Source organism: Heloderma suspectum, chromosome 2, assembly GCF_057233095.1.
Source record: "Heloderma suspectum isolate Gila_16-S chromosome 2, 16-S_ref, whole genome shotgun sequence".
Classification (NCBI taxonomy): domain Eukaryota; kingdom Metazoa; phylum Chordata; class Lepidosauria; order Squamata; family Helodermatidae; genus Heloderma; species Heloderma suspectum.
This window is the reverse complement of record NC_139459.1, coordinates 177776787-177795541: the sequence shown is the minus strand read 5'-3', so window position 1 is coordinate 177795541 and position 18755 is coordinate 177776787. Positions and strand designations below refer to the sequence as shown.

General features: G+C 45.8%; 1 protein-coding gene across 1 annotated transcript; it reads left to right on the top strand.

Annotated features, from left to right (window-relative positions):
- The first annotated feature begins 1655 nt into the window (after positions 1 to 1655).
- LOC146353443 (hepatic lectin-like) lies at positions 1656 to 18175 on the top strand. The gene is made up of 6 exons (XM_084832258.1): positions 1656 to 1846; positions 6551 to 6658; positions 8362 to 8421; positions 10628 to 10779; positions 13663 to 13775; positions 17891 to 18175. The coding sequence occupies exons 1-6, from the start codon at positions 1798 to 1800 to the stop codon at positions 18024 to 18026; spliced, it is 618 nt and encodes a 205-aa protein (XP_084688384.1). The 5' UTR covers positions 1656 to 1797; the 3' UTR covers positions 18027 to 18175.
- Positions 18176 to 18755: the final 580 nt, after the last annotated feature.

Sequence of the window (18755 nt, the reverse complement as noted above, 5' to 3'; positions counted from 1 at the left end):
TTATGTCTATCATTTGCATGGGGCGGGGGAGCTCCTTATTGGAGTGAATGGATCTTCTTCTTTTCAGTGCAAATAGCTGGTGCAGAGGGCCCAGGCCAGATCAGCACTGCAGCAGGGGCCAAAGCCCTTCTATTCCTCATGCCAGGTCCCTAAGCCAGAACACACACACCTGCAATTTACTTTCAAAAAGCCATTCACACAATTGCTAATTTGCATGTGTCAGGGTTTTCCCTGGACCCCCTGAGCAACTCCTTAAGGATCTCTTGCCTCCTTAAGAGTCCCGCCTTCCTTCTTTTACCTTCCCCTTCCAATAACATGGGGTTTAGGCTGTAGGCATGGGGTGATTGACACTGTAGACACAGGGTTTAACCACAACAGTTTACTGGTAAATTATAGCAAGCAAATCACAACTAAAGGTATTATTCAATAGAGCTGAGTGATACCAAAGGCCTTAAGAGAAAATCAAAGTTGCAAAATGCAAGTTCCTTTACCCTAGCTGTATTTAGACTTCTCCAGGCTGCTTCTTCCTGCTCCCTCTTCAGATTCTGGTCTCCCCGACTCTGCTCTTACTGGCTTGCTCTTTATATACCCTTCTCCCTCAAAACCATAAGTACTGTTTCAAGCCTGAAGAAATGAAAACTGGGGAAATGAAAATGAAACTTAACCAGGGAAATGAAACTACTCCTCTGAGGGATACCCCCCCCCCAACAACCCCAGGCCTCTAGGCCTGACCTTTTTCCTTTCCTTGCCTCTGTAGGCCTCAAACCTTCACAACATGGATAGCATCTTCTCTAATTCAGGAGTAGGAAACTTGGTGCCCTCCGGCTGTTTTGGACTACAACTCCCATAACCCCTAGCCACCATGGCCAGTAGTAAGGGATTCTGGGAGTTGTAGTCCAAGACATCTGGAGGGCAGCAGGTTGCTACCCCTGATCTAGTTTGACCCTCAGCATAAATCTTTTGACGTGTAAGAATGAAGTGGACCTCCAGTTTAATTTCAGAATAACAAAATTATGTCTTGACTATCAGACATTTGGGAAATGAATCTACACAGATGGCACAGCTACTAGTTTACATTTGAGGGATTAATTTTAAGGCAGGGAAGCAATGCAGAATGGGCGGTGATATTCTAGTATGGCAATAAGCGCAATGGAGAGAGAGAAAAAAACACCTAGGATAAAACCTGTCCTGTACAACAGCCTCCCCCAACCCAGTGCCCTCCAGTTCAGCCAGACGGCAACTCCTATCATCTCCAACCAGCAGCTTTCCAGGGATTAGGGCAGTTGTAGTCCAGCTCAGCAAGAGGGCACCAAGTTGGGGAGCGTGCTACAGAAGTTCTCCTCTGTTAGCATCTCTACCTACCTTCTCCTGCTCCCTACCAGCTTCCCACATCCCCAAAGAGCTCCCACCAACTCTCCATGGGGAGCACCTGTAGCTCAGTGGTACAGTACATGCTTTGCAGGCATCCTGGATTTCCTGAAGGGGACCATTTTCTTAAGGTGCCATTCTAAAAGTGTAAAGAGTTCCTTCAAAGGGGAAGTTAATCACTGAAGCCTTTCTCTCTCTCCCCCACCCCCCCATGTGCGTGTGTGTGCGTGTGTGCGCGCGCGCGTGTGAGGGGGGTGACTTAGTTGGATTTCCTCATGCCTTTCTAAGAAACAGCTGGAGAATACGAGCTCACATGTTATTTTCCTTAAGTTCCTCAATTTGTCCGTCGTATTATAAACCCATCAAGCGGAGCAAAGCAAACACAAGCGCATCACGTTTCTAGTTGGCGCTTGCAAGGAGCAGCAAGACATGAACCATCCGGCAGAGACCAGAACAGCCACGGCACCAAGAGCAATAGGTAAGGTAAATTGATTAATTAATAGGTAAGGTAAACTGACTGCAACTGGGTCTTAGAGAGAAGACAAACGTAATGTTTTAAAACAGAGGGGCTGCTCCGCATTCAGTCCAAAGATACCTTTTCCCTCCAGGACTGAGCTCTTTAGTTCTGCAAGCTGGAAGCAAAAGCTGGCTGTGCATGTTGCTGATTGGCTGTTCCAGTATGATATTACCAAGAACTCTCCCCACTGTCGGGCAGTTTTAGATATTTAATAATGTTCCGTTTTTTAAAAAAAGAAAAAAAAAGAAAGGTGTTTTAAATTAATATGGTGACAAATGAACAGATAAAACAGATGGCTGTTTCATGTGGCCCTTTTAAAAAGAGAGAGAGAAAGAGCTTCTGAAACACTAAATGATTCACTTGTATTTACATTGGAGAGCTGGGAGGAAGCCAGGTTCACCCTGTGACTTACAGGATTCCTGTCTGATCACTTTTTATATTGTATCTGTCTTCAGCCATAGGAAAAAAAACACTGATGAATATTCAAGGAACAGTAGATCCTGTAGTATTCTTGAAACTGAATGGGTGGGAGTTTTGCTCCTGAGGCAAACTGCAGCTGGGGGAGGAGGGTTGATTTTCATTGGAGTTGCCTCTAGATGGAGGGGTCTGAGCACCACTCATCAGAAGGCATTGTGCAGCCATTCTATCTTTTTTTTCTTAAGAAAAAAGGTGAAAGAAGTGGTAGGAAAACATGGGAGGGGTATGAATGAGTGATGTCAACATCTTGATGGAAAATAACATGGCGTATCCTGGAAGTGGAGAGGGTCCAGCCAACTGACCATGAACAGGACCATTCCATACTACTGAAATTCTTGCTGATGATTCCCCCATGCCCCCCCTACACACACACACACACACACACACACACACCTCTTTTCTATATATAGTTATTTAGCATATTCCCTGCTTATTCTGTATATCTGACCATTCTCTGCTTTCTCCCTTGACCCCCTCCTGAAACCCAGAATGTAATCACAGCCCCACTGAAATCAGAGCCACCAGCCTCCACTGGATGGTGCCATAAATGCCTCATATGGAAGCACCCCAGGACTAGAGTGGGGGAGGAAAGGGTTAAGCAACCCTTCCTGTGGTCCTGATCCAGATCCACCCACTCTACCGCACCTGGGGTGGATACTATTGGTTAAGAAGTCAGGCATGTTAAATGCAATAATGCACTTAACACAATGTGCCATTCAGCTCTCAGTTGTTCTAAATAGCTGGGAAATAGTGCAATGGGAAATAGTAGAACAGTTGTTGGGGATAGGGTGGCCATATGTCCTAACTTACAGAGGACAGTTGTCTATTGGAAAGTATCCTCTGTTTGAAGGGCTGACCGGTCCAAGTTGAGTTTGCAGAGAGAAAACCATCAGAAGGGAGAGCAGGGAAGGGGACTTGAAGTTCCACATCAACGGTGAGCTCCTGGACAGCCGAGTGAGCAGGCATGCAGGTTACATAGCCAGTCTTCTTCGCTTTGGTCAGTTGTATTGTATTTTTTATTTAAATTATAGTAACTATTTCCATATTTGCATTTATACATATATATTAGCATATTCAATTCTGTGCCATGTTGTGTCCTCTTTTTTGGTGATTTATTATTTCCTCTTTTGGGCGGAAGCAAAACTGTGTGGCAGCATCTGCTCATGGCTTGTGACAAGCCTTGGTCTGGCCCACATAAGGAGGGAATGATTGATGGACCAGTGGGATGAACCAAGTGATACACAAATGGCAAATGCCTTTAACAGTGCAATCTGATACCCACTTAACTGGGAGTAAGCCCCATTGAGCTGAATAGGACTTACTTCTGAGTAGCCATGCACAGGATTGGGCTGATAGACTGCTGGAATAAAGGGTCATTTCATCTATGTACTCCAGGCCTCTTGTCTCCAGGGTCCAGACTCATTAATTCACTTATCTTTGGGGGTTTGTGAATCCTATCACCAGCCCTGACTCCACTGTCCCTGGTATGATGGTCCCTGGTCCAACCAGTAATTTTGTGAAAACTGGCACTTCATAAAGAGCTTTTCTACATGATGCATTTATTGTGCACTTGTAATTCCTTACTCATGGTTGTTTACAGGTTCTTTAGACGTCGTCATGATCCTCGAGTTTCACTTCTGTTTTTTAAGAGCACTTTCCAGGGTTTCTTTAGAGTGGGGAAGTAGGGGGATTATTTCTGAAAGCAAAGGAAAAGGTATTTTCCTCCTTGTGTCATTGTGATATTCTGCTATAGCACAGTGCCATCTAGAGGCTATGTTGAGGAAAAGCAAAAAAGGCAAAGCTCTTTGTGTAGAGCCTGGATCTCAATCATGTGACAAAAATGAAAGTAAATACAGCAATTAACAGCCTTGTGTAGAAAAGCTCAAAGAAAGGTTTTATTTACAGGCTGAACACCATTCCCTCTGTTTCCATTGTTCAAGCTGTGAGTGTTGTCGTATGTATGTATGTTGTATGTAACTAAAATGGCACCATACCCCCCCTACAAGGGCAAAATGTCAACAGGCTTGGGGTGGGCCCTCAAAGTCTGCAGAAGTCCAAACAAATTTAGAAAAAAAAACCACATCCAAATACCATCTGTGCATGCCTAGTGCCCATGGAATGCTGTATGATTGTTGGGAGGGAATGGAAAATGGAATGGAGTATCCTAGAAGTGGAGAGGCCTCCTGCCAACTGGCCATGAACAGGAGCATTAAAAACATAAGAACATAAGAAGAGCCATGCTGCATCAGACCAAGGGTACATCTAGTCCAGCTTTCTGTTCACACAGTGGCGAACCAGTTCTCAACAGGAGACCCACAAGCAAGACATGAATGCAACAGCACCCTCCTGCCCATGTTCCCCAACAACTGGTCTACATAGGCATACTGCCTTTGATACTGGAGGTAGCACATAGCCATCAAGACTAGTAGCCACTGATAGCCTTTTCCTCCAGGAATTTGTCTAACCCCCTTTCAAAGCCATCCAAATTGGTGGCCAACACTACATCCTGTGGTAGTGAATCAGACCTCTATCATGTCTCCCATTACCCTCCTTTTTTCCAAGCTAAACAATCCCAAAACTCTTTTTGATGATTCCCCCGCCCCATACACACACACATACACCACTTTTCTGTAGGTAGCTACTGAACATATTTCCTGTTTATTCTGTATATCTGACCATTCTCCATTTTCTCATACGATCTTGGTATCATTACAATACCAGGACCCCTAATATTTTCCATTGTACAGCCTCGCCTTATCATTTTCCTTTAATGGTGGTAGGTTGTAAGACCCCCTATCGTAGAACTCCTCCTATTTACTTCATTTTCTATCTTATTTCTGTTACATTTTATCTCACTGACTGATTTTATTTTCAAACTCGTTGGTCTTCCTCCTCAATAACAACTCTTCAGATAACCATCTCCCTTCTAATGGTGTAGCTCTGCAATGGAACAGTGCCAAATACAGATCAAGTTGTGAATCCTATGCTTTTATAAAGCAGTTTTTAAAATGGTTATAAGGGTGCAGTCCTATGGGGATGGCCATAAAGCCTCTGAACTCATAGGCTTATGGACGTCCAAAGCAGAGCGGGAGGCACAGTGCAGATGATCTTCACCTCCATGCTCCTCCTGCTGTGTATTTTCACTAGATGGGCTTTTTCGGCCATCTAACTGAGGCATTGGGGAGGGGAGGGGAGGGGAGGAGGTTGGGGAGGCCTGGGGATACAGAATAAGCTTCTCCTCCCCTCCCTGCCCACCGGCACACCCCCTTTCCCTCTCTCCAAGGTCGCCTTTGTGACTCAGAGAGGCAGCTGGTGGAGTTCTCTCCATGTCAGCTGGGACAGAGGAGGGGGCGGGGTCTGACCTTGGATGTAGGAATCCGAATTATCCTATGCCCCCTCTCCCGGATGCTGTCTAGGGGCCATAGGACTGCTCTCCCCATCCATTTTCCGCTAATCCTTTTGTATTGAGGATATTCTTAACTGGAAATGTTGAAATCCGTATTCCAATGAAAAGTTCTTATACTTGGTACATCTAACTTGTGATTCATTACAACTGATCACATTAGAAGATACAACTTGTCTTGCAAAAAATGGATTTCATTTTTTATTATGACATTTGCTGCCGTAGCGTTGAGTATGGCAAACTCTGGTAACCCTGATGCCAAGATTTCTTTCTCCAAGGTCATTGGCTACCTCCTATAAGTCCTGCTATTTTTGACATTTCACAAAATTTAACAGTATCCTCTACATTTTTATTAATCTGTGGGAAGGAGTATAACTCCTTCTCTGACTTAAATTAAAATTCTGAACTAGAGAAAAATGACGAGGTCATAATGATCACCTTGTACTGAAGATGAGCGTTGCAATCTCCCATGTGCTGTATTTCTGAGCCACGAGGTATGAATTTTGGTGACTTCAGTGCCCCACATATGGTGGTGTTTGAATGGAAGCTAGAAGTACGGGTTGTGTGTAAATAGTGCTGCTCATACAGGTCTGCTACCTACATGACTGCATCATATTTCCATATTGGCAAGGAAAAAATTCCCAGCTGCAAATGCTGCTCTACCTGCTCCTTACATAGTAGCAGCTACCATAAGGTGATATTAAGCACTATCCATGCATTGGCTTTGCTTTGTACATTGGTTTTCAGTGCAAGATTCTACCTTCTCTTTTTCTCTCTTTTGAAAGACAGACACATACCCCAGTGGAAATGGAAGTCCTCTTTCCTGGTGTATCTGCTGCTGGCAGTCTCTTACCTGCTGATCTTCGTATTGTTTGGAATTGTGCTGTCCATGGGTAATTACATTACTCTGCCATCTGAAATGCTTCACTCAAGACAAAATAAGGGAGGGGGTGCTTTTCACTCACATTCTCACATTTGAAAGCTACCTAGGGACTGCCAAAAATCTTGGAATTGTCAATCATCACCAGCCGGGACCCAAATTCATTTCCACCAGAGCTAGCCACACATGGTGTCAAGTGCTCAGGAAAGAACATCTGCCTTATACTGAGCCAGGCCACACAGGGCCATCCAGTTAAAAAAAAATGGGTCGCATGCATGTGCTCTACCACTGAGTAAAGGTTCCCTCAACATCATCTCACACAGGATGAAGGGTGGCATTACATTAAAGAACATGACAGTATCTGAGGGATGCCTGTAGCCCAGTGATACAGGACATGTTGTATATGCAGGAGGTCCCATGTTTAATCCCTGACAAGTCCAGGTAGGGCGAGGAAAACTCCTGAAGAGCAACTGCCACAGTCTACATGGACAATACTGAGCTGGATGGACTAATGGTCTAGCTTGATATAAGGCAGCTTCCTGTGTTCCTGCCTGGCGTAGACATGTGCTGAAAAGGCATTTCTAAAAGGCATTTTAATGGACTAAAGCAACAACACCTATGGAACATTTCACTCAAAGACATTTCATTCACCTTGGCTACACGAGGGGCCTCCAAAACCAGGCTGAGCACACAGCTCTTATGAAGATTGTCAGGGTTTATTCCGGCAATGAGAGAGAATTCAGGTTGGACAAGAAACGTGCATCTCTGAGCAAAGCAAACCACACATTGAGTAGTTCCGGCAACAAACCCAACAGAACCAGACACTGGGGGAAGGTGACCCATGCCCCTGGAAGCAGTTGCATGATGTGAGCAAAGGTGTACTCTAACCTGCCTGCCAAAATCATTCAATGCAGGATCTCAGAGTTACTGTATCCATCTAAAACAGGTGGGGAGGGACGTGTGGCCCTTCAGATGTTGTTGGACTCCAACTCCAGCCAGTAGTAAGGGATGATGGCAATTGTAGTTCAGCAACATGTGAAGGACCAAAGGTCCCCATGCATGCCTGATCTAGAATCTAAATATATATTGAAAATGAAATTAAGGATGTTTTAAAGTGCCACATGAATGTTCGTGCATTTTTATGTCCAGCTCCACTGACTAGAGCAGGGGTGAAGAACGTCAGGCCTATGGGCCAAATCTGTCCCCCTCAGAGTCCCAATCCATCCTTCCATGGTTCCCCAAATGGCCACACACCCTTTCCCTGTCCTCAACCCCTTTCCAACAACCATCAATTATTATTTGGTGATTTCCTGGCTTTGGGGCAATTATGTTCCCCATACTAAGTTTATGGCAGTAACAGCTTTAAGCTAAAATATGCCGCCATTCTGGCACTGCCCCTTGTGCCTTCATCCCTACCCACCCCTGGAATGCAGTCCCTAAGAGCTTCTCCGAAATGAAATTCAACCCTTGGGCTGAAACAGATTCAACATACCCTGACTCGAGGAAGGTTTGAGAACTTATCAAGGATATGGAACCCTAAACAGCACTGGTGCTTACAAACCTGGTTCCAGGCCTGCCAGACTGTGGGTTGTTCTGGGGACAGTTAACATGGACTGAGAGAGGAGGCCTCCTCTGAACTTCTCTATGGCCTTTTTGTCACTTCTGACCCTCTGATATTGTGTCTGTGTGTGTTTGTATCTGTTTTTACAATTTCAGAATTGAAGCTTCCTTCAGAAGTGAGCAAGTTGCATAAAAAGCTTCAGATAAGCAAGGAGTGTAAGTGTCTCTCCAAAATGTCCTGGGGCTTTTGGCCCATTTGTCTGGGGAGGAGAACAGTACTAACTTTGAGATGGATCTCCCTAGAGCTCACTCTCCAGGGCAGGGATGGGCCAGATTGGCCTGTTTCAAGGCGAGTAAGTATCCACAAGCAGTCTGCCCATGCCTGTGTTTAGAAAGCAACTGTCCCCCATCAGAGGCTCCATCTTCCAGGCAGGCTTGATTCCCAGCACCTCAATTTAAAGCAGGGGGAGTCAACCTTGGGGGGCCTGGATTACCCTTTCCAACCTATGGACACCCGCCCATTTTACTCCTGCTGCTGCTGGATTCAGTGGCACGGTAGCAAAAAATAAAAAAAATCTGATATTTGCTGCCAAAATTTAATAGTAAACCACTACAGAGCCTTAGAAAGGCAAATTAGCTAAGGTTTCATAGCAGTTTGCTACCAAATTTCAGCAGCAAGGCACTGTTTTTGTTGTTGTTGTTGTCAAGTCACTGAATTCAGCAGGGTGGCAGGGGCAGTAAGGTCCACACAAGAGGAGGGGGAACAGATGTGGCTGGTGGGCTGCATGTTGCCCACCCCTGGTTTAATGGAACTAATCTCTGTGGTTAGGTAGTTGACCTGGTAGAGCTTAAAATCATCTTGCCTCATGTTCACAGATGTGCATATCCTGTGAGACTGCAGAAGCACAGAAATAGTGGTTCTGGGTCAGGTTCTGAGTCAGGTCCCATACCTGGGTTGGATGGATCAGTCTATCCGCAGTCTGCATCAGTTCTGCATGTGTCCATTCATAAGTCTGTTTTGTCCTGTTTCTGCTTTAATCTGTGATTATCATTTTTTTAGTCTGCACAAACAGGTATATGTTAAATGTTTGTGTTTGAACGGATTTCCTCACAGAACGCACATTTCTAAATGTATCTTATCCTAAAGCACCCATTCTTATACTTGTTTTGGTGCATTTTTTTTGAGCCAAGAATGGCATCACAAAATTCAGGGAATGCAACTTCCAAAGGATAACGGCACTCAGGTCACTTATTAATTCTGGACAACGGCACTGGGATCATTCAATAATGCAGCCCAAACAAAATCCTCAAGCATCCCTATTTGAGATCCATGTATGCAAGCTAAACCAGAGTCTACATCACTGCAGTGTTCTTGCACCATAACATTACCGCATGTCTTCTGGTTATGCCTCCTGTCATCTCAGATATAGGATGACAGCATAGCAAGAAGCTCTGAGCAGCTGATGGACTGACAAAGAAGGGGCAGGGGAGACTCTCGCTAGAGAGATGATCCAAGTCCCTATCTTGAGAATCAAATTCCAGCAACAAATCCACTTATTCAGGAAGGCTGCATCCTCTCCTCTCCGTATGGCTTCCCTCATGTCCGTATGTGTAACGTTCTCTCATCCAGTGACTCTTTCTTCCCCTATTCATTCTCTCCACACCATTTATGAGATTCAGGTATATCCTCACTGGAGACCCCTTCATCATACATTACATCAGCCTTCCCCAACCTGGTGCCCTCCAGATGTTTTGGAGTATAAAGCTCAGCATTCCTAACCATTGGCCATGCTGCCTGAGGCTGGGGATGTATGGATTTTGTTAAATCTATTCCACCTGTGTTTCGCAGAATGTCAGGTGTCTTTCATTCCATCATCCCCTCATTGATGGCATCTGGGTTTTTTTAGGGATGCACAGGAATTTTGTTCCATGTGCATTAATGTGCATTAGAACAAGTACACATTAGTGCTAATGTGCCTTGGCGCAAGTGCATATTTGTGAAAATCCCCCCCCCTAAGTTAAAAACCAGTCCACAAGTCAGCCGATTCCAGGCAATTCGTGGAAAGTCAGTCTGCTGCAAATTGGATTTATAGAAATCCAAACTCATTTGAATCCATTGCAGATGTCTCCAACATCTCTAGCTGGGGTTGATGGGAATTGAAGTCCAATACCTCTGAAGGGTTGGGGAAGGCTGCAATACAACAAAATTGCCATTCTACCTTTCTACTGCAAGCCAACCACAGCTTTTCAGATATAAGAATGTGGTCAACGTATGACCAGGAGCCTCAGTCAACTAGGGCTCTCAAGAGAATTTTACATCAAAGATGCCACCAACCTACAATAGACCCTCAAGGACGTCCTTCTGTTGTAATGTACAAAACAGCTTCCCAGTATTTGTAACAAGCCTTTTCTTCTTTGCTAGTGTTCCCATGTGGATCCAGAAGCAGGGAATGGGAATACTTTGACGGCAAATGTTACTACTTCGGTGTCCAGATGGTGAATTGGCACACGGCTAAGGCTCATTGTGAGGAACAGAATTCACAACTGGTGGTCATACATGATGAGCCCAAACAAGTAAGGAGGCAGGAATGATGTGTGCATGTGTGTGTGCATGTGTGTAATGCCAGAGCAAAATGAAACATTACATGGAAATGTTGTAATATCCCCCTAACAGCCTGTCCCTCCCCGCTCAAAAAAAGCATCTTTGGCAGGACATGCATACTATCAACCTATTTATACACACACAAGGGATTTTGTCTAGGGATGTACAGGCACCCCCCAACCTGGTTTTGCTGGGGGCCCTTCCAGCCCCTGGATGAGCATGGGTGGCTTGATGAGCACGGGAGGGCGAGCAGGGACAGAGGCTCGGCAAGCACGCCTCACCGGCACAGGTGGGGGGAAGTTCATCGGACTCCCAGACCCAACTGGGCACCCACGCGATCCCTAGTTGTGTCCAATATGAATCATACGCAGAGCAGACCCATGAAAATGGGTGTGACTTCAGTTAGACTAACATTGGATGCAACCCATATGCCCACCTACACACACACCACCCTGGAAAGCAGTGATCAGCCTCTGCAGTTCGCTGACTCTCCATGCTAAGCAGTGAGAATGGGGAGAGCCTCTCTCACTGTGCAGCATGGAAAAGCAGGAGGAAAAGGGGGAGAGAGGATAGGGCCTGGGGAGAGACCCACTGACTGGATAGTGAAGTTCTGTGGGCTGTATGTGCCAGAGGTTCCCCATGCCTGCTGTAGGTAACAGTAGAAAGCAAAGCTGTCAGCAGCAGCATGGCAGGGAGGTACGGATCCAGGAGAAATCTGCTGCAGACCCAAATGAGGCCGAATCCCCAAGAGTCTGACTTCTGGAATCTGTAGCGGACCCGACCCACCCCTTACCTGTGCATCCTCTGATTTCGTCTCCACCGGAGTTTGTGGGGCAGCTCTCCGTCTTTCTAAAAGGTGCGATAGGCTAATGGTGGCTGCCATTAGCCTATCGTGGGGAAATTATGGCCATAATTGGTGTATTTTACGCCATTTGCGGCCATAAGGCACTTACTTCTACCTAAATTGCAACATAAATGGCCTCAATTTAGATAGAAGTAAATGCTTCATGGCCGCAAATGGCATAAAATACACCAATTATGTCCGTAATTTCCCCACGATAGGCTAATGGCAGCCACCATTAGCCTATCGTGCCTTTTGGAAAGATGGAGAGCTGCCCCACAAACTCCGGTGGATGCACCAGGACTCCAGGGAAATCTGCAAGGCCCCAAGCAGCCTGGATTTCCCCACGGTGGACACCCCCCTGGACCCCAGAGGGTTCGCCTATCCCTACAGAGAGGACTCTGTTTTTCCTGCCGATGCGTCAGATTTTCTTTTAAGAAACACCAGGAACAGCACCCAGCACATCCTGCAGATGATGTTTCAGCCTCACAACTGGTCAGTTAGTGGTACTGATGGCACTGGCAACTCAGACTTGCTCTTCCACGGGCCTCCTGATTAGAGGGAGGCAAGCCCAGGGCATCAACTCATGCAAAGAGGAGCTTCGTTGGAGGCAGGTCACTCTGCTGTGTCTACACACTGTGAGTGATTGAATAGCTGTTGCAGAATTACCTGCCTACAGCAGAAGCTGAATGGATGGAGGACCACCTGAGTAGTGAGTCATCATGCAGAGTTACACCAAACAGGAAGATGCATATTCTGCACTAGGCTCACAGGCATCCTTATGTGTTGATTGATATCTCACAGCACACTAATGTATCCTGGCCCACAGTCTGTACATTCTATGTGAGCTTATCTGGGAGTAAGGTTCATGGAACTCAATTAGGCTTATTTCTCTGACCAGAAATTACAGGATTTCACTGTCAATTACCCTTTTAATATCTGTGGGTTATTCTGAATATGAAACGAAGAAGGAGTAGTAATCAGCAAACTTACCCCAGGTGAATTCGTTATTTCTTTGGAAAGTAACAAATTCATCCATGTATGAATGTATGTATGTATTTTATTTCTATGTTGCCCATTACTCAAAGCTCTCTGGGTTTAGAATCCTGAGAATTCTGCTTTAATCTGAGATCTAGTTCTGAACATACGAGCTTTTGCACATGCACAATATCGAACTCCATCTTGGGAACTGTAGTTTAGAATCATGTAATTTGTCACGACATCACCACATTATATACCCCTTTCTGAGTGGTTGTTTCCATGTGGCCTACCTGATAATCAAGTCTAACTCTTTCATATCGGAAAGGAATTGTTCAGGAAGAGGGTTGCCAGCTCACCTTAACTGTTTCTGCATCCGATATGAGTTTGTTATCATTGCCACTGACTGCCACCATCCCAAGAACATATTTTATTCTGGAAAATTTAGTCAATGTCCAAGTAAGCAACAAGCTACATCTATCACAGCCCTGCACTCCACCATGCCAGCCAAATGCACCAGCCTGCATCATGCTATAGAGACCTCCCCGTGCTGGGATTCCTTTCCCAGTATTCCTTTCACAGACAGACCCCTGCGCCACTCACCAGCACCCACTAAAGTACACTTTTACTTACCATAGAGGAAAAAAAAGCCCTGTCCCTAAAGGGTTAAAGTAACATTCTCACTTCCTTAAGAAAGAAAAGGGTTAAACCAACCAACTCGGTGCATGTGTGGAAATGGCATTGTTTAGATGCAGACTGCACATGCTCCGAAGCTCACAATTCCAAAATTAATAACAAATTGGTAAGAAAGCAGTTCAGTCTCACTACAAAGGTGAGCATTATGAATGCAGGAGTTTTGACCAAGGAGCCAACTAATTACGAAATTTGGTGGCATCACTAGGGAGGAGGAGTTCTTCCAGATTAATTCAGGCCAAGAACATGCATATGGTTTTGGAGTGTGTGTGTGTGCGTGTGTGTAGCATTAAAACTCAAAGTCAGCCCCCGCACTGTTTACTCCTCTTTTTTTGGCATGCAGAACTTCATCCAGTCTCAAACCAGGGGTCAGTCCTACTGGATTGGACTCAGTGATGTGAACGTCGAAGGGGAGTGGAGTTGGGTCGATGGCACAGATTACAGAACCAGCTTCAAGTAAGAGAGGCCTATGAAAGTGATGACCCGTCAAGCCAAACACAGGACATCTGCCGTTTATCTGCCAGGTGGTCGACAAACCTCCTGGTTTTGCCATTCAGGGAAGTGAAGGGAAATTCCCTGAAGGGCCTATTAGGCATCCCAATTTAATCCATCTCTTCCAGATGCAACCACAGCAACATATGTTGTTACCTATGTGAAGAGGGCTGGGGAACCGCAAACAGGAATTATTCAGGGCTGGTGTGAAGCCATAAGCATTTTTCTCCTTCTTTTTGTTAATAGTGGAGCCTTTCCATTTGCACTATGCTCACTCTTCGACACGTTCAAAACATTTGAAACATTCCGTTGCTTCAAAGCAAATGATAGAACATCATGGGTTGTGCACAAGAACAACCTCCCCCAAACTGGCTCCCCTCCGGATGTGCTGCATGGCAACTACCATCATTCATCACTAGCATGCCCATTACGGCTGGGGATCGTGGGTGTTATAGTCCAACACACCTGCAAGGCACCAGATTGGAAAAGACCCGTTTAGGATGACCCAAGGCAGAAGACTATAATTATATCAATCAAGATATTTATTCAAGATGATTCAAACCAAACTGTAAAGTTTGAGAAAATTAAGAAAAAACTTAGAAATTCATCCCCCAGTTCAACTAGGTTATTTCTGCCATAAACATGAATAGCACAAAGCGCCTTTGTGTCTTTGGCACAAAGGCATGTATTTCCAGGTTTAGAGCCTTTCACCAGCCAAAGCCATTCAAACTGGGTCAAATCCACCTTTTGATGTTAAATATTTCACACTAGTTTAAAACAGCTGACTTCATCCACTTAATCGTGGTTGGGGTCATAAAACTCTCCCCGGGTAGATTATTATGGACCAAAACAGACATTACTTTTAATCTGTATCTTGCAGCTACGTCTTTCTTTTTTTTAATTTTTACTCTAGAGTAGGTGCAGGAAGCCAGCCCAGATTCGGACCCTAGCAAAGTAATGCCTGTTTTGACCCTGTGACAGCAGACATGAAGGCAGTGGAATGCACTGACTACCTGGAATGGTACAGGAAGACAATCACACAGCCTGAAGCACCTTTAATGTAAGGTTGGAAATAAGGGCTGGAATTTGGAAGACCTTTAAAGTTGGCTTGAAGGTAACAGTAGGCCAGGGGTGCAGGACATCTTTCAGCCTGAAATTCAATTTAATTTTGGAGAAGCTCTCAGGGCCCACATTTCAGCGGTGGGCTGGGCTGGAGGCAAAATGGGGCAGGACCAAAGGCAAAAGGGGTAGGGACAAAAATACCAGCATATTGTAGGTTAAAGCTTGTACTGCCAGTAACTAAGCTTTAGGAGGGGCCTTTCAACCTTTCAGAATGGGGGGGGGGGCCCTCAGAAAAGCCAGGAAACCACCAAATGATTGGCAGTCAGGGGAAAGGAGATGGGGCCGGTTCCCCACCCGGGGAACACTGGAGGGCTAGATTTGGCCCCCAGGCCTGAAGCTCTGCACCCCTGCAGTAGACAGCAGAGTCAGGACGTGTGCTGCATAGTCCTTCAGACAAGAGAAATACAAGAGCAAAATACAAGGCATCCAGTCTCTAATGCAATGTCTTTTGTAATGGCACCAGGAGAGTATTCTTGAAAACGCCAATTGCAGGGAGGGAAGGAACTGCAGGCAGAATGAGGCATGATAAGTCGAGTGCTCAGTGCTACAGCAGTGGAGCAGCCCACACTATGGGATCCTGTGCCCTTCTGAGGGATTGCTGCACAGCTCTTTGCTGACAGCAAAATTGCCACTCTCGTTCTGCCTGGCGATCAAGACCGCAGACTTGGAAGGTGGCTAAGAAATGCATTGAATACATATCATGCCGTACCACCCTGTATTCATCATGCAATTCTGTGGCACGCAGCAGCGTTCAGGGTGGGCAGTGTCTGAAAAGTGAGTGGAGTGAGATACATCTGCACACAGATGGTTATCTTCTGGACAGTGTTAACAAGTGTCATCTCTGAACACATAAGCAAGGGTACACACATTCAGGGAAACATGCATCTAAGGAACCTTTTGATGCTGGTTGTACCACGTCTAGGCAGACTTGTTCCAAGAAGCGCATGTGCGCGCGCACGCACACACACACACACACACACAGGTCTCTTCCAAAACAAGGACATTGGTTTTATTGAACACAACAGGAACCAAAGCATACAAATGATCGATCATGGACAACCAACCTGTAATTTGTCACAATAGTCAGGTGGCCAGGAGGAGCCCTCACTTATGGAAGGCAATCCTCTATATGAAGGTCTGCCAGAGACTCACCCTCTATTTGAAGGTGCCCTCTATTTAAAGGGCTGTCTGGTCCAATTCTAGTATAAAGATAAAGAACCATAAGCACTGTTGCCCATCCACAGTTAACCTCTGGACAGCAGACTCTGGACAGGTCACTTGGTCACAGCCTTGCACAGTATGGTGAGATAAATGGTATGCTATTCAAATTATAATAATCCTTTCTAAATGTGCATCGATACCTATATATTCACAGGTGCAACCTTTATGCAAATTGGTGTCCTCTTTTTGGTGACACAATTCCTCTTTTTTGGAAATGCATCAGTAGCCACCCTGCTCGGGAAGCAAATTTAATTGCCTGGGGGTTCTAAGAATTGCCATGTGTGGCAGGCCGGGGAGCTACTACTGGTGACAATGACTGCATTGTGCTAATGTTGACAGATAGCTGGAAAGAATTAGGGGACAATGAGGACTAGGATCATTTAACACAGAGTGCAACTTAATCAATATTGCGCTAGCAGCTGTTAAAATCAGAATTGGCATGGTCCCTGCCCAGAGGTCTTCAGATCAAAGAACATATCTATTGAATTCCATACATTTGTTCATTGGCAGCAGGGCCAGCTCCAGGTTTCAGAGGGTCCTTGCTCAAGGAAGGAGCAATGGGGCCCCCTCCCTCAGTGGGCCTGCTCAGGGCCAGTGCCAGCAGTAGACACTGTTGGACAAGGTGCCCACTGCCAACCCCCAGAGGCCTAAGAACAGAAGAAGAGCCCTGCTGAATCAAACCAAAGGCATCTCTAGTTCATGGCAGTGGAGGCTGGAGGCTCCAATTTCAATGAATCCATTCTGGGTTTCAGTCAGAACCAGCCAGAACTCTAAAGGAGCTATCTGAGGTGCTGAACCCATTTTGGGGCTAGAGTTCAGAATTTTGGATGGCTTCTTTAGAGTTCTGGCTGGTTCTGACTGGAACCCAGAATGGATTCACAGAACAGAATGGATTCACAGCCCCACCAAAATTGGAGCCTCCAGCATCCCCTGGTCCAGTGGACCCTCTTCCAAGCATCGGGCCTTGGCAAGTGCCCAACAATGCCAACCTCTGATGCCAGCCCTGTTCATCTGTAAGGAGCGTCATGGCAAAGGGGATGAAGAGGCAGGAGTGGGAGAAGGACAGAGCAGGTGTCAACCGTTCAAGATGAGTTATGCCAGGGTTAGCTGGCACTCAGTCTAAGGAGCAGTTTATCAAGATGGAGTTGGGGGCAAGAGGGGGGAGCCAGAGAGTGATTTAGGACAGTGCTGATGTTCTAGGGAAGGGAAGATGCAGAAAATGGAAGCAGCTGCCAGGAGTGGGATGGAGTCACAGCATGGCTGTATAGAGAGGGGGCAGCAGTGGGGTGAGGTGCCAGGGCATGGTCTGAAGGCACATGAAGCAGCAGCTTTGCTGGAGCTAAGCAGGTCTCTGTCTGGTCAGTACCTGGATGGGAGACTGCGTAGGAGCTCTTTAAACCAGGGGCAGGCAACATGGCCCTCCAGACGCTTCAGGCTATAACTCTCATAAGCCCTGCCTATTGGCCATACTGGCTGGGGCTGGTGGGAGTTGTAGTCCAAAGCATCTGAAGGGCAGCATATTGCCTACTCCTATAGCAGGCCTACCCCTGCTATATACAACCTTGGCTTCTATGATGGAAGGAAGGTGGGATTTAAATGTACTAAATAAGTGAGCGAGTGCGCCAAAGCCACCAATGGGAGACCTAGAGGCATCTAGAGGGACTTGTATGGCTGTGCTTGGGGACAGAGGGCACTATGGTGGAAGAGGAATGATCCCACTTTCCCTTCTCATTTAGGAAATGGAACAGTGGCGAACCCAGCGACTCTGGCAATGGAGAAGACTGTGCCCAGCTCCATGTTGCTGGGAAGTGGAATGATGTGGCCTGTAACTCCCAAGCCTTCTATGTGTGTGAGAAACCTTTGCCTGCCTGAACCCTGAAGAGACATAAAAGGAAGGGAGAGGAAACCACCTCAGTACATTTTCCCAATGAGTGAGAACAGAATCGCAAGGACAGACCCTTTCTCTAGAGACCACGTACTGCTTCAGACCACCTGTTGTAAAACAACAACGAATAAAGTTCAAACAAAAAAACAAACTTTGATTCTGTTTCTAAGCAATGTTATAGAATACTGTCCCTAGGTAAACTTATGTAATCTAAACCATCACTGAGCTGGGTCAGCCCGAGAGCCACCTTTTTACATTGGTGAAATCAACATATATTGACTTTTTAGGGGTTCTCTATGGGTGAACTGACAGTGCTATACACACGTACACACACACACATGCTCAAGTCTTTTTAGAAACATTTCCCACTGAACTAGAAGCTCTTTCTCTGTCTAGTCTCTGATATGTGAGGAACTCTCTGTAAGTACTCAGTGGTGTGGGAAATATACTCTCCACCAGCTCAGAGACCTTTTAATCTATGTCTATTTAAATAGATACTCTGCACCAGCTCAGAGTATATCTATTTTTATCTCTATTTTCACAGCCAAGATTGAGCTGGGAAAACAGATGCCAGCAGGGCTAAGCCCTAGTGCAAATCTAGCCCTGTGAACCAATATTGTAAAAGCATTCAGGAAGTATCCAAATTTCCATCCATCTTCACCTGGTTCAATTAAAGTGTCCAAGAAGTGACCAGATCAGTTCACAGCAAATGTGAC

Excerpts from the sequence above, each read along its gene's own strand:
- LOC146353443 (XM_084832258.1), top strand. The coding sequence starts at position 1,798 with ATGAACCATCCGGCAGAGACCAGAACAGCCACGGCACCAAGAGCAATA. Across the intron at positions 8,422-10,627 it reads GCTTCAGATAAGCAAGGAGT|TGTTCCCATGTGGATCCAGA; the intron begins GTAAGTGTCTCT and ends CTTCTTTGCTAG. Across the intron at positions 13,776-17,890 it reads GATTACAGAACCAGCTTCAA|GAAATGGAACAGTGGCGAAC; the intron begins GTAAGAGAGGCC and ends CTTCTCATTTAG.